This window comes from Accipiter gentilis, chromosome 31 (genome assembly GCF_929443795.1).
Source record: "Accipiter gentilis chromosome 31, bAccGen1.1, whole genome shotgun sequence".
NCBI lineage: Eukaryota > Metazoa > Chordata > Aves > Accipitriformes > Accipitridae > Astur > Astur gentilis.
This window is the reverse complement of record NC_064910.1, coordinates 1,167,371-1,190,523: the sequence shown is the minus strand read 5'-3', so window position 1 is coordinate 1,190,523 and position 23,153 is coordinate 1,167,371. Positions and strand designations below refer to the sequence as shown.

Below are 23,153 nucleotides of genomic sequence, written 5' to 3'. Positions count from 1 at the left end.
AAAACAGTAATAATAGAAAGGTCAGGCAACTTTCTCTTCCATGCCTCCATACAGACTCAAGGCACCCATACTCTGAGACACCTCTGCCTCAGGGAGGTGTGCCCAGCTCTGCTTTCCTGGGGAGATCTGATAAGGCTTTGAGTTGGTTTGACAGGACTGCAAGCCACGCAGACCAGCAAGGCTGTTCCAGCTGTCTCCCAAGCACAGCCGGAGCCTGCAGGCTTTGCTGCATCAGATCGCTAGTCAAAAGCGGAGGAGCATCAATGGAATACAAAAGGCAGTTTTGGTATCACTTTGCTATCTGATCTCGTTAAGGCTATAGCCTTTCTATGGAGGACTTCTGTCTTATTTCACTAAAATCCTTTCCTGCACTGAAGTTTTTTTCTCCTGGCATTCAACTGCTCTCTTTCTTTAGGACACGGCAACACCTACCGCAGGAAGAAAACAGGAGGGACTGCAAGCAGCGTGTGGAGCAGGTTCCTGGCTAGCAATGCAGAAAACAAGAACATTCTTCACTTGCTTGCTCATTCGCAAAAGAGCGAATACTGCTGAGAGCTCCCAAGCCTCCGTTATCTCTGTGAGCGATCCTTGGTGAACAGCCGGCAGCAAAATGAACCTTCCAAGGTGGCTGAATATCAAATAAATGAGGGTTGCCTTTGCCTGGACTAGACAACAGCACCATTAGCACTTATGTTGTTATGACAAAACGAGTTAGCATATTCATCATTCTTTACTTGATAAATGCAAGCAGACACAAGGGATATGTAGGGACATAACATCATTTTCTTCCATTTCTCAAAAATAGCAAAGCTAAATAACTTCTTTGAAAGTGCAGCATATTCTAAAATTAGAAAAACAAAGACTGCAGAAAGGTTTCTGGGACTTAGTTTTCTAATTAAATAATGGGAAGAATGGTTCCCTCCATCCTTCCTATTCTCCTACATGTCTAACTGTCAGCAGGTAGATGGAAAGAGTTGTAGTTAAGAAACAGGGAGCTGAACTGCATCCAAGTTAAAAAAATAGAAAGACGAGCTACTGAACAGAAAGAAACTGAACCTCAGAGTTAAAGTAGTATTGCATAGAGGGGTTCCCAGACTTGGTTGAATGATGGCAACAACTCTTGCCTTCACAAGTAGGTGTATATATTCTTTGAATTCACAAATTTGAATTCACAAATTCAAACCTGTGCAATCACTTTTTTCATCCTCCTGTTATATACACTTGCGCCCATAACACCCTAGCTCCAGAATCCTCAGCCGGAGCTGCAGATATCCTGTGGGCTTCTCTGCAGCATGTCCGTGACGGGGGCAGCAGCAGAAATGGGTACTTTTGATTTTGCCTGCCTGCAGGCAGCAACTCAAGTGAGCAAGCTGCCATCTCTGGCCGGCACACGCGTACCGCTTTCAAGCAGTGTGCCTATATGGTTATTTCATAAAATAAATAGTCTGGGAATCACACAGGGGAGTACAGTAGAAAGAAGATGGAAGTTACGTTCATTTGGACTGACAAACAACAGTCACAAACATTTGGCTCCTTAATGCAGCCCAAGTCACGAAGCAGAGGTCAAACCAGCCTGTCTGCAGGTTGACCTTTTGGTATTAGATCTGGAGTCCAACACTTGTGTTGGCCCATGAAGGGAAAATATTCATCAGTGCCATTCCTGAGACCTGTGTGTGGGAAGACCACAACAATAAAGCAGATAATTTAGAATATTCATGCTATATAACCACCATAAAGATGAGGTAGTTACAACAGCAAGACTGCATTGGAGAGAAAAATGCGATGACTTGCAGAAAGAAGAATTAGGAAACCTAAAATCTCAAGGAACACGTCCAAAAAAAGGAAATATCATTTGACTGCTACTCTGAATCTTCTGACTGCACTAAAAAAGTGTCACATAAGCTAACTCCTGTGCTGCTGCTTTTTCTTAAGCAGAAGTATGCAAAGTAGCTTTAAACTTATCTCTTATCTCTATGCTTGCTGTATATGGAATTTTCCAGAGGAATTTGTCTAACAGATGTTTTTAACTAGAGTTGGTTAAAAGCACGATGAAGGCCCAGCAGGGAAAATAAATAACAGTGTTGTGACACTAGGAACCCAGTTGCCATTGTTAGTGATGAAGAAAGATAACTGCCTGCCCTGAGCAGGAGTGTTCTGGTGGTCTCAGTAAAATCTAGGATGGAGGAAAACAAGCTGGGCCAAGTTCAGGGAAGTGTGAGTATTGCATCTTATACCTTCAAATTGTAAAAAGCCTTGATCAATTATTTACCAGTCTTCAATATCAGATTTTAGGGGCACTTGCTATGTATCTGGAAAATAAAATATCTGGAAAAAGAAACTGCCTCTCATCCAACTGGAAACTGAGAATGAAAGGCTGGCGTCCTCGGATCTTTAAGATGGAAAGTACTTATCCTACAGAGGAGTTCTTAATTAAACTACTGAAGATAGTCACAGGGGACACAGAGGGGCAGGGAGGGAGAAGGAACTGGGCTCTCTGCACATTTCATGCTACCCTTTCAGCTTGTTTCTCCCAGGCTGAGGAAGGAAAATGCCTAGAGGAAAAAATGGGGAGGAAATCCTACAGGGAATTTTGTCAAGATTTCCTTCTCTCAGTTTTCTCATGGAAGAAGGTGACCTGAACTCTTCAAGATAAAATAAATGCTCCATGAAGCCTCATATGAATCAAATTCTTGTCAAAAAAGCTTGCTCTCCTACATGCAATGCTCTTTAAAAAGTTCCTACAGAACAATTTAATATAATTAGTTCCATCCAATCTGCACAACTCCACCACTAATGTGCTGCTTTTGCAATACCAGAAGCAAAATTGAGCATGACTGAACTCTTTTCCTGCAATGTCATGTTGCTATACAAATACTAACTGGCTTCAGGCTTCAACACTGTGCTGCCCTTTGAGTCCAGGTTAGCCTGTGCAGGGTGGCTGCATTCTCGGGCCTCTTTGGAGAGGCAATGAATGGACACTGTGGGTGGTAGGTTCCCACAGCGCTAATGGTCACAGAAAAAAATGAAGCAAGACAGAGGGCAGGGGAGGAGGAAAAAGAAAGTAGGACCAAGAAGTGGAAATGTATTATATGTCCACAAAGCTCAAAGGGAAAGAATAAACAAAGCACTATTATTCCTTCTGTTGCCGCTTCTTTTATAATTCATTTTCTCAGTGTTTTTTTTAAACTAGATTCCTTTCATCTTCCTGTCTCCTGATCTTCCTTTAGCAAAAAAATACCATGTTGAGATGCACTCGGGCTTAAAAATGATTAAAAGAACCACACTGTACTCATACTCCCAAGGGTCCCTTTGTGCAGAGGCATGTCCCCGCTCCCCCGCTGACTGCGGACTGGGTGTTGAGCCAGGTAGCGAACGCGCGGCACGGCGCGCTTCACCGCAGCAGGCGCGCTCCCTCCTCCGCCTGGCCCCGGATCACCGCAGCGCGTGGATCAGGGACATCGCACGTCCCTCGGGGAACCCCCAGCTCCCCGTCCCTGTCCCCGGGCGAGGGCTGAGCTGAAGCTGGCTCAGGAGAGGCTGCGGCAGACGCCGAGAGCTGCTGGCAGCCAGCAGCAGCTTCCCCCGGCGGACAGCTCGCCCCGGAGATGCATCTGAGAAGGCAGAAGATGTGTCTTGTTACAGGCGCGTGATTGCAACGAAACTCAGCTTAGACGTGCCCTGCGGGTTCATCACAAGCCAAAGCCTCACAGCGATAAATAAAAATGCCTGGGGATCGAACATCCTTGGAAGCCAAGGCCTGAGTCCATGTTAACATGCAAAAGCTAGCAGTGTTTTCTAAACAACAAGTGGCTACGGATAACTGGAAGACCAGGTGCGCTGGTGAGACGCCTCAGAAGGGCTGTTTGACACTCATTGCTGCCTGCGCAAGCAGGGAAGAGACACGGACATCTCCAGAGGACAACCAGGTCCAGCAGTCGTCCCTCTCTAGACACCCGCCATGCAACAAGCTTAGCGGTGCCCGGTAGTACCTCCTCCACGGTGGTACCTCCTCTCCATTGGTATCTCCTCCACGGTGGTACCTCCACCCTGGTGGTACCTCCACTGGGGTGGCACCTCCTCCGCGGCACCCAGCCCAGACCTACTGCAGAGCCATTCCATGGCTAAAGCTGGGTGAGGGGAAGCCAAGCCTTTTGAAAAGCTGACTTCTCTGAAGTTGGACCTTACTTTGACTATTTTGAAGGGGAAAACCTTGTATTAAGGGGTTTATCAGGTCGACAATTTACATCAGCAAGTAGGCGACAAGATTTTTAGGTACAGAGTTTGCTTTTTCCTGGCAATGTGGAGAAATTCTTGGATTAGCAGCCAGCAAAAGGAGTGATGGATGTATGGCATGCATTCAGAAGCATGAAAAGAAATGCAAGGAGTTAGAAATGCATGCCTGATAACGTCTCAACTTACTTGAGAAGATACCTTTACTGTCCTAAGTATGGAATTCTATAACAGAGTTTCCAGGAGATCCTATTATTATATCATAACCATTGAATTTACAGTACTTGAGGAAGGCTTTCTTCTGTTTCTTGGGACACCTCCCAGGAGAATCTGGCACTGGAATGCTTGACTCAGTAAATACTTATTTTTGGTAGTGTAACTGTCTTTCCAGCAAATGTGTGACCTTTGGTTACTTTTGCAAAAGAAGAAATTTGGAATTATCTATCTGCATGTTATTCTTTAATAGGCTGAAAAAAAATTACTTTCCCTAAAAGGAGACTTTGAAAGATACTAAATTTTGTGAGTTATTAGAGTCTAATTAAAAGAAATTCACAGAGGGGATCACTTTTCACCTTGGATGAATGACATATATTATACAAGCATGTACAGATAGGGAAAACTTACAGCTTGATTAACCCACTAACTTTGTCCCAGGCAAGATAACCCTTCAGAAAACAACTTTTTTATACAGAAAGTAGGACCTCAGCCAAAAGGTAGACCCTTATGAATAGGTTTTAAATAGTCAGTAAAGGCAAAACATGTCCCAACACATGCTAAAATAACCATGCCCAAAGAAGAAAATACTTGGTTGCATGATATAAGGTGGAAGCCATCAAACAAACTCTTGATTTTCAAAACTGTAAACTCATAAGAGGAAAAAGCCCTCAAACCAATTGTGTCCAGAGATGGACTTTACAACATAATACCTGCCAGTGAATGGTAACAGTAATTTCAACCTTTCAGTCCAAGAACAGCTGCACTTTCTAAGAACACTATTGATTGTTTCTTTGCATTATTTTATCACAAACATCCTAGTTAGGTAACATACAATCTTCTCTTCCTATCCCCATTGTCATCCTTTATAAAATGTCTAACTGGAGAGAATTGTTTGTAAACAACTGTAAACAATTCTCTTCTTCAATGGGATGACCTCTTCTCCTGGGTATCAAGTATCACAGTTTGAGTTTCTCTCTTCACCCTGTGAAGCCCATATTAGGAAACAACAAAGTAAACAATAGAAAGAAAAGAGAAAAAACCACCAAGCTCTAGACCAGCTTAACTTAGAGAACTTAACATAATCTTAAAGAAGTTAATTGAAATAGTGTGATAGCTTTTCTGATTAGTCTTGAGGAAATATTGCAGGCTTTTCGGAGTACAATGCACTCCGTCCCAAAAGCACATAAAATTTCAAATGAATCCGCATATAAAGAAAAGATGCTCCCTTACCGACCAAACCTTAATTTCTATTAGTAGCTCTTAACAGACGAATATCCAACCTTTTTATAATGTCAAAACGATAACAAAAATGTAACAAAAAAGAACTATCTGCCTCTGTTCCTGAGTGGCTACTGCCTGCCTTTGCAGTGGTACTTCTAGTGCTGACCTGTGCTGGATGGAAAGAGCTGCTGCTACCACTGTAGAATGTATGTATACAGGAGTCTCTGTATAATCCCAGAAAGGGGAAAAACCCCTTTTATTTGTGAAAGTGGATTAAATTCATACTTTCCACCATTGCAAATCTGACAATGATCATCACGGCTAGATGAACTGGATTTAGATTCAAGATTTAGGATATTGCCACTGTGCAGAGTAAAATTGCTTTGACTGGTGAAATTTTAAACTTACAAATGTCAAGTTTTACTGCCCACAGTAACAGCGTCTTGGCCCTACTCCACATGCCGAATAAGACAATGAAGTTAACAACATCAGGGTAACGTTACATTTGTGGAAATAGGCCAGCTGATGAATGACACGTCTGAATTTCCTCATTTCCTTTCACAGAAGAACTTACTATTAAATGTAAAAACACAAGGGACCCAAGTGAAAATATGTAGGATTGTTGGTTAAATCATTTTAAATTACCACAGCTATCTTAAGAGAAAGAAAAGACAAGAGAATTAACTGGAATTCATTACACTGCAAGGAGTAGGCACACCAATCTCAAGTTACTATTTTCAGCGTAGTGCACATAATAGGACAAGAGGGCAAAGGTAGAAATTAAAGAAAAACAAATTCCAGCCATCAGGAAGCATTTTTCACATGAGAATCATAAATGTTGGAACGCTCTATCAAGTAAGGTTAATGAGGCTAACAGCTAGAAGCCAAGGAACATAAAATTAGATGGCATCATGGGTGGATGACAAAAAAGGAAGTGATTTTGTAATTATCCTGAAGGCAAGAATTCTTCCAAGGCTCTTTGCATACCAACACTCATACAGGGCCACATTTGCTTTTCAGTTACCTCTGCAAAATCCGATAACCATCCCTAGCAGATTTACACAGCATCAGTGACAGGATAACCTGACCCATGGGTTTTATGGAAGGCATGTAAAAAATGAGAAAGGAGGGGTTATTTTTCCTTAATTGGCTGTGATTTAAAAACTAGGTTCATTTTTCTGATTTTCCATACTTTGCAAAATTCTTATATTCACTTACAGTTTTATACAATTAAATAATACCTAAGAACTATGAGAAAATCTATTCTTGAAACTGTTCCCATGGAGTAACAAAGATAACAATTTCACTGCATCACTCTGACTTGATGCTGTGTGACATTCTGGTTATGAATCATGTAGGAAATTACCACCCAACAAAATCAACACAATGTATCTTAAATGGGTTTAAAACAGATATTTTGCTAACTGTCAAATGAAATTTCAGTTAAAGAGATGGGGGCGTTGGTGACACCCTATAATGATTGATTCTTCACCCAGTGCTATTTAGCAGTTGTATAAATTACATGGGAGAAAGTATAACATTTTCACTGACAAAGTTAACTGATGTCATGGAGATGGGGCACGATAAAATGAAGTAGAATCTAGATTAAATACTAAAATGGGAACAATTAAAATACATTTTAGCACTGTCCATTGTAAATTCTTATCCATAAACAAAGAAACTTGGTTCACACAGAGTAAGAGGGACTATTTTGGGAGTATCTGTTTCTCTGACAAGAGGCATAACAGGGTCTTGATAATCCATCAGTTCAACATGAAGTCCCAGTATCACATTTCAGTGAAAAGAGATAATACAACATTTGGCCATATAAACGGAGTATTACTGAATAGAAATAAGGAGGTTATGCAATTTTCTTAGTTAAGACTAATGAAATGCTGGTCCACTTGTGACTGGCAATTTCAAGTATGAATGGAAGAGGACTTGGAGAAAAGCCACAGGGAATTGTCAAAGACTTGAAAAAAATGCTTCTTTAGTGACAAATTGCAGGAGGCTAATCCATGTAGCTTCATAAGAAGAAAGCGAGATTAGCGGTTTAAAACAATTGTTTCACCAGATACCACTGTCATCAGCAATGGTGGCAGACATCATGGACACACCATTCTCCCAGCTCTATGTCCAGCCTTGCAATGCTCCAAAATAGGTTAAATTCTGCAAGTCACACACATGTATAAAGGTATCTATGTAATGAAACTAGTAATGCTGAGCTCTTTCATCTACCTTGCAAAGGTAAAACAAAAACTCAGAGACAGATTTTAAAGCTAGATCAATGTGGTGTAACTTCTGTGTTTGTTTATTGCAAGAGCAATCAACTACTGCAACAACTTAGCAAGGGCTGTGACAGATTCTCAGACATCAGAAAAACAAAAAATATAGATGGGATGTTTCTTTAAAACCAGCACTGTAATTCAAACATGAATTAAATTCAGGAAATTCTCACAGCCTACGTTATAAATATTAGTCTTGTTTTATGCATTCCATGTTTTTCTTTACACCAATATGCCACATGAATCAAATGTACTCTATCAAACTGAATCTGTACTTTCAACTGATGATAGGCAAGGACTGCGGATGAGAGATGAAAGACGTAACAGTTTAGTGCTGTAAGTCTTACATAAGAAAGTGTAATGTGGTAGAGTGCCGTACGACTGAAATGAATAAAATACCCTGCTGGCTGGTTGCATGATCATTATCTAAGTCAAACTCCAGACCTAACTTCACTGGTTGATAACAAATGTAGGTGATCAGTTTGGGGACATACTCTGACTCACTCTTCCAGGACCCTATTTTGAACTTCTGGCTCCTAGAAATTAAAAATTGAACCTGCTTATAGTAAAACATTTCTCAGCTCAGAGAGATATGATACACAACTACAAAACCAGGAAAGCCAAAAGATGTATGTAATGTTAAGTCACTCATTATTACCTGAGGGAGGCTTGGAAAGCAGAACTTCAGTAACGATTAACATGAAACCCCACTGTTGGTACACACAGGCAGCCTTTCTATTAATTGTTACCCTGAACATTAAATCCAGTCAATCCTATTGTGTGCTGTTGCATCTCCCAGCAACCAACAGAAAAGGTCGAATGCTTACGGCCTGATCCAAAGTGTGCTCAAATCCATTGATTTAAAGGGGGTTTCTACAAATATGCTGCAATCTCACTTTAAAAACTGACTGAAAACATTAGACCATTTGATAGCACCATCTCAAATTAAAAATTTCTGTTGAAGACAACATGCTGTTCTGCTTAAAAGCTGGTGGCATGAAATGGCTCCCATAACACTGCAGTTAATCATTACAAAACAGTTAAGCCAGGAAAGTATTGTGTTCTTCAGCTTTTGTTATTTAGACTCAAAGCAATTGGTCACATGTCTGTAATAATTAGACAGAATCCATGCAATAATATACCAAGATCTCACACCGCTAAGTCTTGACAAAGCATGCTGAATATACTCTTTGGAAACATGTGACCTTTTGGGGCATGTCTAATGCAGCATGTCGCAATACAACACAGAGATTCAAAAAGCCAGTTTCAAATGACCCACCTTGGATACTGTATCTGGCCTGAATAGCCTGGGTTGCAGTGTATCTGTAAAATCTGCTAGAGGAATTAATTAGGAAAATTCCAGCTGCAGAAACACAGGGCTTTACCGAAAGTAATTTTTATCTTCGCGAGGCAGCCAGCTCAGTAACCTGTGGTGATGGAAATCAGCAGGCAATAGCATGCTACTCTGAGTGCAGAAGGATGTAAAGTTTCTTTCCCTGATATTTTCAAAGTTGAGAGGCTTTATAGATAATGTAACACAACTGTGGCACGGATGTGTGTACTGAATGCCAAGGAGGAGAAAATGGTCAACAGCCTGCTTATACACCAACAGGGAGAATGAGTTCCCTCTCCTGCGTATGTTCAGCCGGGCAACGCGTGCCTTCTGCATCCCGTAGATTGGGGCACGGCTCACCTGCACCATGGCTGCAGGAAGACCAACCCCACAGGGATGGATGGACAGACCAACCCCACGGGGACGGACGGACAGACCAACCCCATGGGGACGGACAGGCCGCGAGTCCTGACGTGCTCGCTCTCCCTAGTTAGTCAACCACAGCTCTCGCGGTGGGTTTATGTTTTAAGACAATCTGCGTGGCTCTGCTGTTGCGGAGGCTGATGGGTGGTTTGGCACTCATGCTGGAAGGAGGAGAGCTCTGGGGGTCTACAGTGGCCAGCATTTCCAGGTTTCCCACAGGCTCGGTGGCGAGCTCTGTCCTGCAGCTGGACCCCTCAGGGAGCTGCTCTCTGCTTCTGCTTGTGAAATGCTGGAGCTTCCCCTTTCCTCAGGTCTCCAAGTTTTCTGGTATTTGTCTTGCTGCTTTTGGACATGCAGAGATTTTGGGAACAGATCATCAGATCAAAAGGTCAGAAGTCTTTCCTGCTTGTGCTCTGGAGCACAGTCTTTGTGTACATTGCCCATTTGAAAAACACAAGGGACAGCTGACGTTACTAACCATACTCTCTGCAAAGGCTAACCAGACTATCTAGAATTACATTCGGCTCTGAAGCACCAGAAAAATGGAAATTTCTTCAAGCTATGGCAAAACTGAGTTGGTCTTTCATCCAAAAAAGAAAGAAAAAGCCAAGCAACAACCTTGCACTTTCATTTTAATTCACCATTTTCCCACATCCTTTTGTAGGAAAACAGTACTGCCTTTTGACAGTAAGCAATCTTGGAAGTAAGAAGATACAGTAGAAATTCTGAGACTGAACAGCAAGATTTCTGCAGCTGAAACAACTTCAGGGCAATCAGACCACAAAAAGACAACAGAATGGTCCCAGGCCTGGCTTCTAGCTACTGAGGAACAGGACTTTCCTCAAGGAAAAGAGTAAATTTATGTTTACAGAAAAGCTGCAAACAGTGGGGGGATCTGGAGATGAGAGCTGAATATTCTTAGGACAGTCCCTGTCCCTCTTCCAAATAAAAAGAAAAAATCCTGTTTCTTCTGTATGTACCTAGACGTGTTTGGGGAGTTGACATTACTGCATAGATGAATGGATTAGCAGGGGGGTTGCCCATTATCTGCATGTTGCACTGTAATCTCTCTACAGACTGTCTGCAGGGTAAGTAGTGAAACTACTTGGCATGTGCATTTTCATATTCCTTTATCTCCTGAGAAAGACGAGCTTTAATCTCCCCAAATTAATTACGCTATTCTATGAAGTTATGTGTCCTCATCTTAATGGAACAATTTTTTAAAAGCCTCATGAAAGATTGGTAGCCTCAAGGCAAAGGGTACATGGCTGGGGTGGATCTCAGTCTACCTCTCATTCATAACGGATGACGGCTGTACTTCAGTTCCTCTCCCCTTGTTTACACATGTTACTGGCTTCATGGAAGACAGTGAATGATACATGACTAACATGGAAATCACATTAAATTAAAATTAAATACCTTTAAGAAGCAGTAAAAATTACATCATCCCTAATTTGAGATGGTGTACTTCCAATGAAGCAGCTGACAAGCCTGAAGTCCACCTCATGGAAACTGGATTCTATACACAAAGGGTTCCCAACGTGCCAGTACGATGTTTCTGACTGCCTGTGATTTGGTCATAGTAACTGCTGTGTGTTTTTCCTTGGGAAAAAAACAACAGACCAGTTGGTTCAAAGCATGAAGCCCTGCATACCTATTAAGCAGCGCAGGATCATGCAAGCACATTGCTGTAGGGCTTACAGGGATTCCTTACTCAGAACGATTCAAGACTACAGTCCCAATCTTCAAAGTGATTTATGATCCAGCCTCAAGCTACCTTACTAACCACCTATGTGCTCAATGGTGACCCTATGTAGTACTGTGTCTCTAAGGACGATACGAGCCTCAAGCAAGAGTTGTGAAAGCAGAGGTAACATTTTCTTGAAGTTCTCTAACATCTTGGACTATAGAACATACCGTATCAAGAATTGCTACTATCTTACCCCTTGAAGGCACAAACAGGATTATTATGAACGAGTAACAACAAAGAGAGTTTAGTTCCCCCTCTTACATGGAAAAATAATCAGATCCACATTGGTCAGAGCATGCATTGGACGGATGGTATAAGATGTTTGGATCTCGATTTGATGGCATAAATTCATAAAAGGAAATCAACGTTAAAGAGAAAAATAATTTTTTTCCAGATTGTTCCCCAGTCCATTGGCCATAGAAGTTTGTTTAAATAATCACTCCGTGGAAGGGATTTAGGCATAGATAGCTTGATGTGTGGAAATAGTACCATATTTCACTCTCTTTGAGTCTAATTAAGTCTATTTATGCAGAGGAAAGGGGTACTGATCCCGTTAGTCACTGGGTCACTGAAAGGATGGAGTCCCAAGAAGTCCTCTCCTTATTCTCTAAGACTGGGGCAAAAGCTAAGCAGACTATCTTATAAAAGACTTTTTTTTTTTTTTTTTAAAGGCAGTATTAATAGCTTCATAGATAAGGCAGCAAGGCTGTGATCCGCCAAACAAATCAAAGCTATTGCCATAGGCAAGGACTGGAATAGAAAAGAAAGAAATCTAGACTGGAAGCTGACATTGTGTGACGGACAACTGGATAAACCCCAGTTCCCATCAAATGAGGACAATTCAAACCCCTACCTTCTACTACTCACCCGTCCTTGACTTTATTCTAAAACCAGAAGGTAAAAGAGCACATTTTTGCCATTCCCCTCATCTGACCACTTCATATAGATGGAAAACCTTTTGGGAAAGGGAGGCAGTTGCAGGAGATGAACTGCAGTGTTCATACTCTCCAAGAACAGATCAAAGCACAATTGGGAGTACAGCATAAGCCACCAGAAAACGAGCATGTAGCCAAGTGCTCCACACTCTAGTCACTGTCCTTTCCTTGGGAAGGACTATTTTTCCTAACACTTAGGCATGACAAAGAGGACTAGTAAAGGTTTTTTTGACGCCTCTGCTTTTGCAATTTGGTTTGTGACCTGTTGCTATTTACATCTATTTACATGCTTATTTTTGTCCTTAATTTTACTTACATGATGTAGGTATCAACAAATAGGGCATGATAACGCCATGAAACGTCACATAAAGCTTACAACAAAACTATCAGTAAGGGTTTTGGTTTTCCTTGGCATAAATTTCCTATTTGAGTGGGTGACATGGCAATACTGTTGCAAAGCAAGGTGCAAGTATTCAGAATGCTAACCGATATTTTCTGAACCTGATTGTAAAACAGCTCACTGCTTCTATTTCAGCCCTACTTGGGTAAAACTACCCAATACCCTGATGCATGTCAGAAATGAGAGTGGCTCCTGATTTCTAGCCAGTTAATGTCACAGTCAGAGGCACCATGTCTCCATTAATGTATTAAGTAGCCCCATACCCCACAGCTTGACCATCTCTACCATTTAGCTGTCAGAAAGGATCTGTGGATGCCTGTTGCTTGGGCTGGGAAGCTTTCTCTTGCCTTGCTTCAGCAAAGACATTTTTGGCCATGGTGCAGGAGTCAGCATAACGCAAGGACCACAGGCAGTCTCTAAGGGGCCACCCTGTTTTGGAAACCAAGGAGGCTACTTACCAAGGCTAATTACTGTTATGGACATGGACAGACTGTGCCAATTGACGACAAGGGCAGAGGATACACCTGGGACCCTGTGGTTTTCTGTAAGGGACACAGCCAGAGAGGAAGCAGCCCATGGGCTTTAGCGAGTTAAGAGGCAACAGATGTGGTGGCTACCTCGTAGGCACCTACAGAGGACAGAGGATTTGGGCAACTATATACCTACTTCTTTACACCTGCTCTTACCACACACCTGCAAAGCACCTGGAGAAAACCCAGCTTCAGCTCCACACGGCAAGGGAAATGCTTAAATTTCCCCATTCACTTCCTTCTTCTAGCCAGCGTCACTTAAGATTTTCCAAGTGTCACGCAGAGATGTTTGGGCTATTTCCAGCAGACTGTTTCTCTGGCTGCTGGCTCGGGGAGATATGCAGGCTTCCCATGCTCCGCGGCCCCAGCGGCTATTCCCAGCCCTGCGCGGGAGCGGCATTCCTTTCTGCCCACTCCCTTTGCCGCAGCTCAGCCCAGGACAGGCCGGCAGCCCTGGTCAGCAGCTCTGCTCTCCTCCCGCGGCTGCTCCCCGGGGTCTCCGCACACGTGTTTGGGGTGCCGTGAGACTCGGACCAGGTGGCTGAACATCAGTTACACGGGGTCAGCGAGGCTGCGGCTCCAACGTAAAAATGCCTTTCCTCATCTGTTTGCAGCACGGCCGGGGACTGCACGGGCAGAGAAGCAGGAGCCAACGCTGTGCCGAAAAGCGAGGCACACATGAGAGCGACAGGGAAAGCCTGCTAAGCTTTCCCAGTTTCCCACCTCTACCTTAAGAAACGATTCTGCTCCCCACGGCTGCAAGGCACAGCAAGTGTGGGCAGGACCTGACAATGGAGACTCCCGCGGTACAGGCAGCAAATCGCCGATTTGTACAGATGCTTTTTTTATTTCTTAGTTTTCTTTCTTTTTCTTTTTTTTTTTTTTACCCCTGATGTTTGTTTCCAAGCCCGCATTTCCGCAGGAGGCCGGGGTGTGCAGCGAGGGGGTCAGCCTCCTGCCGAGCCAGGAGCTGCAGCCCCCAGGGACGGGCAGAAGGGCAGCGGCACCGCTCTGCCTGCCGCACCGGGCACCGACGGCCGGTACGCAAGCTCTGGGAGCCGCGTCGGATGAGAACGCTCACGAGCTCAGAGCTGCGCTTTGGGACAGGGCTTAAACCTGAGGCGGTTAGTTGTTTTCTAATGACAGAAACAAAAAGAAGAAACAAAAACAAGAACAACAAAAAAAAACATTTGCAGAACAAGACAAATGGAAGGGTTTGTGCTGTATCCAAAATATTTCACTTATCCTGACATCCTTTTTTTGTACACAGCCAGAAGGTAATTTTGACCAGCAAAGACCTTTTAAAAGCCTGGTGAAATATAAAGGAAAAGTATAGTTGGAATAAAGAATTTATTACTTGGCTCCATCAATCAATGGTGAGAGGAGGTGTGGGCATGATCTGCAGCTAAGACCTGCCAAAAGTAAGCCAAGCCCTATTTATCTGAATCATCGTTCCTTGCTGACTTCAGAAAGCTACTTCAAAATAAAGGTTGGGATCATTTACGAATAAATAGGACGCCTGAAATATCCCAGTAAGCATACATCCTTGGTAACCGATACGATCTAAATGTTCTTCTGATCTCAGAAGTCTAAAATAAAAATAGAACTCACTGGTAAATTTATGTTGAAAATCGGCGCTGTGTCTTGACAAAAAGTCCCTTTTCGAGGGACTCTGTCGGGAGAAGAAAAGCCAAATACTGCCTTTCAATTCATACAGAAGGCTCCAGCCCATTTCGAAGTTCTGTCCCAGCCCTCCCAAAACATGCTAATTTCCCTCAAATTTCCCACCGAATTTTCCACTCGCACGTCTGCTTTGCCCCACGCATGTCTCCCGCCTGCCGGCCAGGCCGCACCAGGCCCCTCAGGCCACCTCTGCCGCCGGCAGCGCCTCAGGCCCCGCTCCCCCATCCCGTCCCTCAGGGGACCGGCCACCCGGGCGCGGGGCCAGCTCCCGGTGCAGCTGTGTAGCCTTCCCTCCCGGAGGGGTGCAAAACAAGCTCTGTGGGAAACAGGCCATGAGAAGCGGGGCTTCCCCCTCGGCCCGCCAGCAGCCTGGGGTCACAGCCATGCCCCTGCCCAGCCACGGACCTCCCTGACCTCCATTCGAGGGCCGGCGTCCCAGCCTAGCCTCAGCCCGTCCCCGTCCCAGCCCTCCGAGGCCGTGTCAGACCCCGGTGACCACCCCCGGACCCGCTGGGTGCTGCAGGAACGCGCCAGGAGGGCAAGGGTCCCGCACGCCTCCTCACGCCAGCCTCTACCTCCCGCCTGCGCTGCCGCTGAGGGAACGGCGTCCGCCGCTCCCAGGACGCACAAGCACGAAGGCAGAAACCGAAATGCGTGCGTTCGGAAAACGCAGCGGCCTCGCGGAACACCGCTCGCTGTTGCAGAGGGGAAACCGTGCGGCAAAAACGCAATTCAGCTGAAGCACGCGCGATTACTCAGGCAAACGCCGAGTTTGCTCGTTAACTTCTCCACGGGAGCTCTTCCCTCGCCACACGTCGTTTCTAGGGTCTAAAAACAAGAAGCCACCCTTGCGCGGTCGTGATTCACACCGGCACCTTCAGCGCCCAAATGGACAAAAAAGGGCACGCAAAAATCAGCAACGTAGGTCCTTAGTCACTCAGAAGTATTTGCATGATAAAAATCACATAGTTCACTGTGAGCTGAGTCAACTGCTGCTGTCAACTAGCTGCTGCCATTTTAAAGAAAATAGCTGTTGATAAACATCAGGAAATACTGCAAATTTCACCATGCTTTTTGTTCCTAGGAGGTACTGCGAATAGTGCAAGGCATTAGCTTCCTAAGGGAGAAGGGGTTAGAGAAGATAAGCTGCCTTCCTTGGCAAGCAAAGATGTCGTAACTGTAAGCTACTAAATTAACTTTCAACTCTCCCAAGAGCTTGGATCGGTATAATACAACATGGAGAATGTTCCACCCCTTGACCAATTTTTGGCTTGGAAAAACAAAAGCAAAGAACTAATAACGAACAGTCTGGTCTCAAACAAGAAATTCATTACTGCAAAAAGAAAAAAAGATCCACTAATACAAACTGTGCTCTGAACTACTGACTTAAAATATTTATAACAAATGTGTTTGCTTATAGTATAACTGAATAAGCCACAATGCAGCTATACATTTTGGGTAAGGCAAATCTGTTGGGACTTATAAATCTTTTTTTTTTTTTTCTCCACAAAATTTAAAAAATACATGGTAGGTTTAGTACCATAATGCATAAAGACTTCCTGTGGTGCAATTACTACACAATAAAACCCAGATGTGCTACTTTAAAAGCTCAAAGAAAACCGATGCTGGGTTTTTGAAACCGCTTCAGCTACTTTCAGAGTAAGGTAACAAAAATAACAAGATCATTTCATTACATGATAGTTTACATTGTTAGGGTTCTTGTCTCTCAGTATCAACATTTTAACCTCTGAGAAATACGGGAAGCTGAAAGAACTCTGTCTCTTCTCCTACCAAATGCAGCATGACTATATGATATGCCATTTAATAACTCTAAAAACCAAAATTACTTCAAATATATTATTGCAGACATTCATTGAGCATGCTTCTGATCTACTCACAAGAAAAACTGAGTACAGAATCTAAGCGTGGCTTTGTACTGAGTGATTAAAGAATATGGACACACGCGAGAACTTCCTCCTCCTCATTGCTAACTCCAGGGAGACACAATATATTGCTTTCGATGTAACCTGTCTTTAATCCTTGAATTAATAACTTGAAATAGTGTTAGGATATAACTGTATGCAAAGAATAGTCTCTCTAATTGAATCCATACAGACGCAGCAGAAATGGCTCTTAAAGAAATCTTCCTAGGAAGAATGATTAATTAATAAGAAATTAGGATGAGCATTGGTTTCATAGGCATGGCAGCAAAAAAGAATTTCAAGGAAGAATTTGAGGAATAACAAGGGAAAGAGACATTTAAGGAAGCTCTCTTACTGATGAGTGGAGCAGACAGCATACAAGAAAGGAAGGACTGGTAAAGCTACGGACCATGACTACATGTCCACGTACGCAACACTTGCAGTGAGTGTGTTATTCTGACATTGTACAATGCCAAGAGGTGAAATCCTGGCTCTGATAAAAGAAAACAACAAAAATCCCATTTGGGCAGCTGTCCTGCTGCCCATCTACAGCGTGATGCGCACTGTGATCGTCATCATGGAAACACCACTGCCAGATCAAGGCACGGCTGTTGGTGAAAGTGAGGGGTTTTGCCTTATGTGGCTGCCTGGATGCTACCTCCTTCACTCAGGTCTTCTCATAGCTCTTTAACAGAGCTGCCCCTTCTTCACAGCTCCACAACTGAACGTAAAAAGAGTCCTCTCTGAACTACCCCATGAGTCTTTCAGGGTTCAAAGAAATTTTGAATAGAGTGATCAGATACGCTGTGAGGCTCCCTGAAATGCTGTATTTTTGCAAAATATCATTATACTGTCTGATTTTCTTACAGAACACCACTCTTACTCAAAGATGAGCCAAACTGTACACTTATTTAAACAGACATAAATAAGCCATGTCTGCCAGTATGGAAATGCCTCAAATGAAGTCGTTCTAAAATAGGATTGTGCCTTTTCTTTTTGGGGGATCTTCTAGGCACAGCTATTTCTGAAGCAGTGCACAGGTAGGAAGTCTGGTATTTCAAGGAAGAGATGGATTCACTTTGCATGCACTAAGTAATGTGGCAGAAGAAATCGATACGTCAAATTGACGACTCATTCCTAGATCACCTGGGCAGTACGCATGCACTATTACATTTTGCACACAGAGATCCTAGTGCATGCATTCACAGTGGACATGCCCGGCAGGATGGGCCTAGTGATTACTCCACCCTGGCTTCTTTCAGCCTGGAAATCCTGACTTAATGTAAAAAGTCCTCCTGTTTCAAACAGACAGAAGTTTCCAGGTGGAATAAAACAGGACGCATCTGGGAAAACCTGGATGTAAGATAGCCACAGAGCACTGACACGTTTTAACTTAGCGCAATAACTTAGGCACCCATGTCGGCAATCTAATTTCACTATAAAGTTGACAGAAAGAAGTACATAGTACTGTTGGGTTTATCCTCTCTTTCTAAGGATTGTTGCTTCTCCCCCTTTGATGCCATTCCCCCTAATACATCCCCTTACAATGTCACAGAAGTTAGGAGAATTATACCTTACGCACTACTTTGACTCTATTTCCTTTCTATGTATCTATGTATGTTCTCCTTTTTAAATATCAGTGTTGTTTTTACAAATGTCATTCCAACTTATTCTTTCTAAATTTTCTTTCTTTTTCTGATAGTCATTCCCTTCTTTTCTGGGATTCCATTGCTCCCACCAGAATACAATTGGGAAAAAAAAAAAAAAAAAAAAAAGTAGTAATTTTCATTAGGGGCAGTTTATACTAAGTTACAAAACTACTTAGGAAGAAGTGTGCTTTGGGAAATACAAAAGAAAAAAAATAATCAGCATTACCAGAAGATAAATTCTCTCTGGGAAAAAAAAAAAAATCCAAGACATATTTTGGATGCAATATATTTGCAGGTACAGAAAGGAGAAGAAGAAATCTGCAAACTTGGCTAAACTTTGGGTAGTTAACACAACTTAATTTTATTTAAGCCACATGAATTCTTAAATCTACAATTCAGAGTAGTTCGAAAGTTATTTGAGGCCTTTAACATCACCAGCCAGAGTCTGCCAAAGAGTACTAAAGATAACTGGGGCTTGATCTACTCCATTTGGCTATCCCTCCCACTATTTCCATTCAGGGACTCCTCTTCCTTAGTTCTCCCCAAGCCTGCAACTGGCATCCTCTTCTCTTGCCAGAGATGCCATTTCTTCTTCCCCAGTCCTCAGATATCCTAAACATCCTCCTTCTCTTTCTTCCTCTCATTTATTTCTCTGCTGAGAAACATCCGTCTCCCTAGCAGCTAGCAGCAGCCTGCCAGGCAAGACATCCAGTCAAATGCTCCAAGTTCCCCTCTTTCTCCCTCCTTCCTGGCTTTCTCCTTCATCTCATTCCAGTTTCTGCCCAGGTGCAATTTCACTCATTCAACAACACTTATCTCCAGCAGCTGTGACTCATTCACATATATATGGCTGTCAAACTCAGCAGCTCTGCTTGTCTCATTACAGGCAGAACCATGACTTTCAAGATCTGGTCCCACAGACTTTAATAATTCATAGCAGTTTTTTTAATCCAAGCTAATAAAACACTTCATAACACTAGCACATTAATCTGTGCAACAAATACTAGCAGATTCAATGTGACAAACGGGATTACAATATCAAGAACAGGACTGCCAACAACCCACCTGCAATTACTCAGGTGCTGCTGCTTCCCACACACGCCTACTTTGTCACTTTGCAAAGACACTCGACAGAGCTGTCACCGCCAGGAGCAAGCCCACCTCTCCTGCCACCCTCAGCTGCCTGCTCCCAGCCTGTCCCAGCCCAAGTTTCTGTGAATACAAGTGGTGATCTGATCCAGGCTAAAGTTAGCTCTCATCCCTCTTCTCCTTTGGGGTACTGATTAGTTTAAACAAGTAATTTTCCAATTCAGTTCTCCACAGGCCTACAGAAAGACCTGTGCTGGCCAAGGGAAGGGAGTGGCATATGGGTAGAAAATGGAATAAATATTTTGCTGGCAATGCAGGTCTAATTTTTCATGGAAACGTGACCAAACTTCCTCACTCACATTCACTGCGGTGTTTCATCTCCTACACAGCCACCACCTTAGGAACTGTTAAATCAGGGAAATTAGACCTCCAAGCAGGCCAATTTACTCTGCCAAGATACTCTGGAAAAACCAGCATGTGGAGATTCAAGCAGCCATGACCAGACTGCATCCACTAACCAAGGCAGCTCGAACACCTCTTCGGTATACCTCTATACTAACGCCGCAGCCTGCAGTCTACAAGCAAGAACATGAAGGAGAATGAATAAGCCCATGCTAGAGCTAAAGCTCAGGTATCACGCTACACACACTACAGCACAACGTCTTAAAAAGAAGAGTCATACCACAAATGCTGCCTTTTTACGTCAACTGATCCCGGTGATTTCGTTACTGGGCCTAAAACGCTTGCGTTCTTACCAGTTTGCTCTGTTTTCAATAGGGCGTGGTAATATTATCATCCATTTAGCGCTACTCAGCAGAATGATGTTTCTATCAAAAGATGGCAAAGAAAAGCAGCACGTGGCGCTCGAGGTCCTCGCTCACGTCCCTTCCCATGGGACTGTGGGTCCCCAGCCTGCCACCTCTCACTCAGCTACGAGGCGCGGAGACCAACCAGCCACGCAGACCGATGGGCAAGCTCTACGTCCCAGCTGCAGCTTGAGTGCAGAATTACCATGTACCACACACAACACCTGCTGCAAAAGCCCCAGTATTTCCCATTCCTTAATATATTACGCCATCTCACCGCAAAGATGTAACCACATCAGATATCTCTAAGGAGCGTAAACTCATAAAAAAGGGGTGAAAGCTGCAGGCAGTAGAATTAAAATGTAAGTAAGATAGCTTTTGAAAAAACGTAATCGAGGCCCCACTTGCACCTGACCACAGAGCCTTACCCACACTGGGTGGCTGACAAATGCAGCCACGAGCCAAGTCTTAGCAGCCTTTCATTCAGTCTGCTGTATTCAGGCCTGATCCAAAGCCTACTCGCATTACTGATGATCTTTCCGTTAAATTCACCAGGCTTTATAGCAGGGAAATGTTGCACTCCCACACATGTTCTCTCTCACCTCTTTCACATCCTTGTGACCGTGACCCAAGAGTTTAGTAACTTGTTTACATGAACACCTCACACCTCAAGCGGATAGTGGGATAGTCACAACCACCTATATAGCACCTCACTCGCCCATTTTTGGATTTAACAATTGAATTTAAACAACAATTTCTTTATAAACACGTCTCTGATTTGTAAAAATAAGGCATAGCTTCAACTTCTGAGTCCTCAGATGAGGTCCGTACTTAACTGAAGATATTTCAGCTGCAGTTTAACTTCTCCAAAGTACTCCCTGACACCTGTAGCGCCGCATTTTTTGTGCTTTTCTTAGGAAAATGAGGAAGTTGTGGGGCTTGCTTTGCTATTGCTTTAACAAATTACCCAATGTGAGCAAAAGTAACAGTGGAATACTTCAACCTGACACCAAAGCCCCTACGCTTCTCTGCTAAACATCATTTTGTTGAAGGCAGCGATCTGTAAGGCTCGCAGAGATGATTTGTTGGTTGTTTCCTTTAACGGAATGATAGATAAGCCATCTAGCGAAGGAAAACGCAGTTCCTCGCTTTCTGGTACCAAGGAAACTGCTTTTTCTTCCTCCCTCTCCTCAGTAAAAGTCATAAGGCGTTTTACTTACAGCATCCACTTCGACGGCTGACAGCAGGACTTCCATCAGGATCAGCAGAAGCCCCAGATCCCTGCAGGGAAAAGGTGAATAAGCACGATATCGCCTGGAGCCGGCACAAAACACGCACGTGATAAAACGCTGCAGTTAAAGGTGACAGTACGACTTTAAAAAGAGCGATTTCCACGAACCCGCCGAGCGGAATTACTTACTGACAAATAACAGCCCGCGCACTGGGAAGCTGCGGCGAGATGTCCATTTTCCCTCCTTCCCTGCCCGGGGGCTCGCCTCAGGGCTTCCTCCCGCCGGACGGCCGCCCCTGCAAGGCAGAGAAGAGCCCGCACGTAAGGCCGGTGTGTGTCCCCCGGGGCCCGGAGGGGCTCTCCGCGCTCGACGACGCCGCGGCCGGGGCAGGGGAGCGGCCGGGCCGGGCCGGGCCGAGCCGGGGAGGGAGGAGGAGGAGGAGGGGGGGGGAGGAGGCGCAGCCCCGCGGCGTCCCGCGGGCGCGCAGCCAGCCGCGGGGGCGCGGACCCCGACGGGCCGGGCAGACCCAGCGCCCCCCCCCCCCAGCCCCGGCCCCTTCCGCCGCCCGCGCCCGCTCCGCACCGTTGCGCGGCCGTGCCCTCCCGGGCGGCAGCGACGGTGTGGGGCGAGGAAGCGGCGCGCCTCACCCCTCCGCCCGCCCCCCCCCCCCCCCCCTCCGCCCCGTCCCGTTCCGTCCCGTCCCGCCGGCGGCGTCCCGCCACCCACCCGCGGCGGGGAGGAGGAGGAGGAGGAGGAGGAGGAACTGCGGCCGGCGGGGAGCGGGCGAGGTTGCGCCCTCCCAGGGTCCCCGCCCGGGGGGAGGAGAGGGGGCTGCCGCCGCCCATCGGTTACGGCGCGGCGAGTCCCTCGCCCCCGAGGCATTGCAGGCGCCGCGGCCGCCACGGAGGGGAGAGGCGCGCATGTGGGGCCGGTCCCGCGGAGCCCCACGCTGAGCCGACGGCGCCCCGCCGCCCAGGGACCGCGGGCGCGGTGCGGTGCGCGGCAGCATGCGGCTCTGGCTGGGCTTCGGGCTGCTGCTGAGCGCCGAGCTCAGCGCCGTCTCCGCCGCGGTGAGTACGCGGGGGGCGGCTGTCCCCCGTCCCCCCTCCCCCCCCCAACCCACCCGGGACCCTCTCACGGGGAGGCCGCGAAAGACGGGGTGGGTGGGGGGCGAGCCCCCATCCCCGCCGCCGGGCCCCGCCGGAGCGGCCTCCGCTCTCGGAGGGGCGGAGCAGCCAGGTGGGCTCGGCGGGGATGCCCGGCTGCCGCGGGGCTGCGCCCGCCCGTCGGCCCTCCGCGGAGCGCAGCGGGGTGGGGGGCCCGGCCTCCCCACGGGCTGGCGGCGGGGGTCCGGGCTTTGGGGGGGGGGGACGGGGGGACGGGGACACGGGGACGGACACCGCCCCCCTCCGGCTGCCCCACGGCTCGGCAAGGAGGGCGGCTGGCTGG

At 45.5% G+C, this 23,153-nt stretch overlaps 2 protein-coding genes across 4 annotated transcripts in view; one reads left to right on the top strand and one right to left on the bottom strand.

The window, feature by feature from the left end:
* COL4A2 (collagen type IV alpha 2 chain) overlaps positions 1–22,000 on the bottom strand; it is a 141,305-nt gene extending 119,305 nt beyond the window's left edge. The window contains exons 1-2 of the mRNA XM_049834053.1: positions 21,893–22,000; positions 21,693–21,753 (exon numbers count right to left, since the gene is read on the bottom strand). Of these exons, the coding sequence (XP_049690010.1) occupies positions 21,693–21,753; positions 21,893–21,939 (108 nt within the window). The 5' untranslated portion in view covers positions 21,940–22,000. The remainder of the gene's footprint in view (positions 1–21,692; positions 21,754–21,892) is intronic.
* Positions 21,932–23,153, top strand: part of COL4A1 (collagen type IV alpha 1 chain) — a 126,379-nt gene continuing 125,157 nt past the window's right edge. For 2 of the 3 annotated variants that reach the window (XM_049834056.1, XM_049834054.1), the window contains exon 1: positions 21,932–22,024. In XM_049834056.1, coding sequence (XP_049690013.1) covers positions 21,932–22,024 — 93 coding nt within the window. Of the gene's footprint in view, positions 22,025–22,491; positions 22,775–23,153 lie in introns of those variants that run through there. The other variant, XM_049834057.1, reaches the window with a different exon arrangement.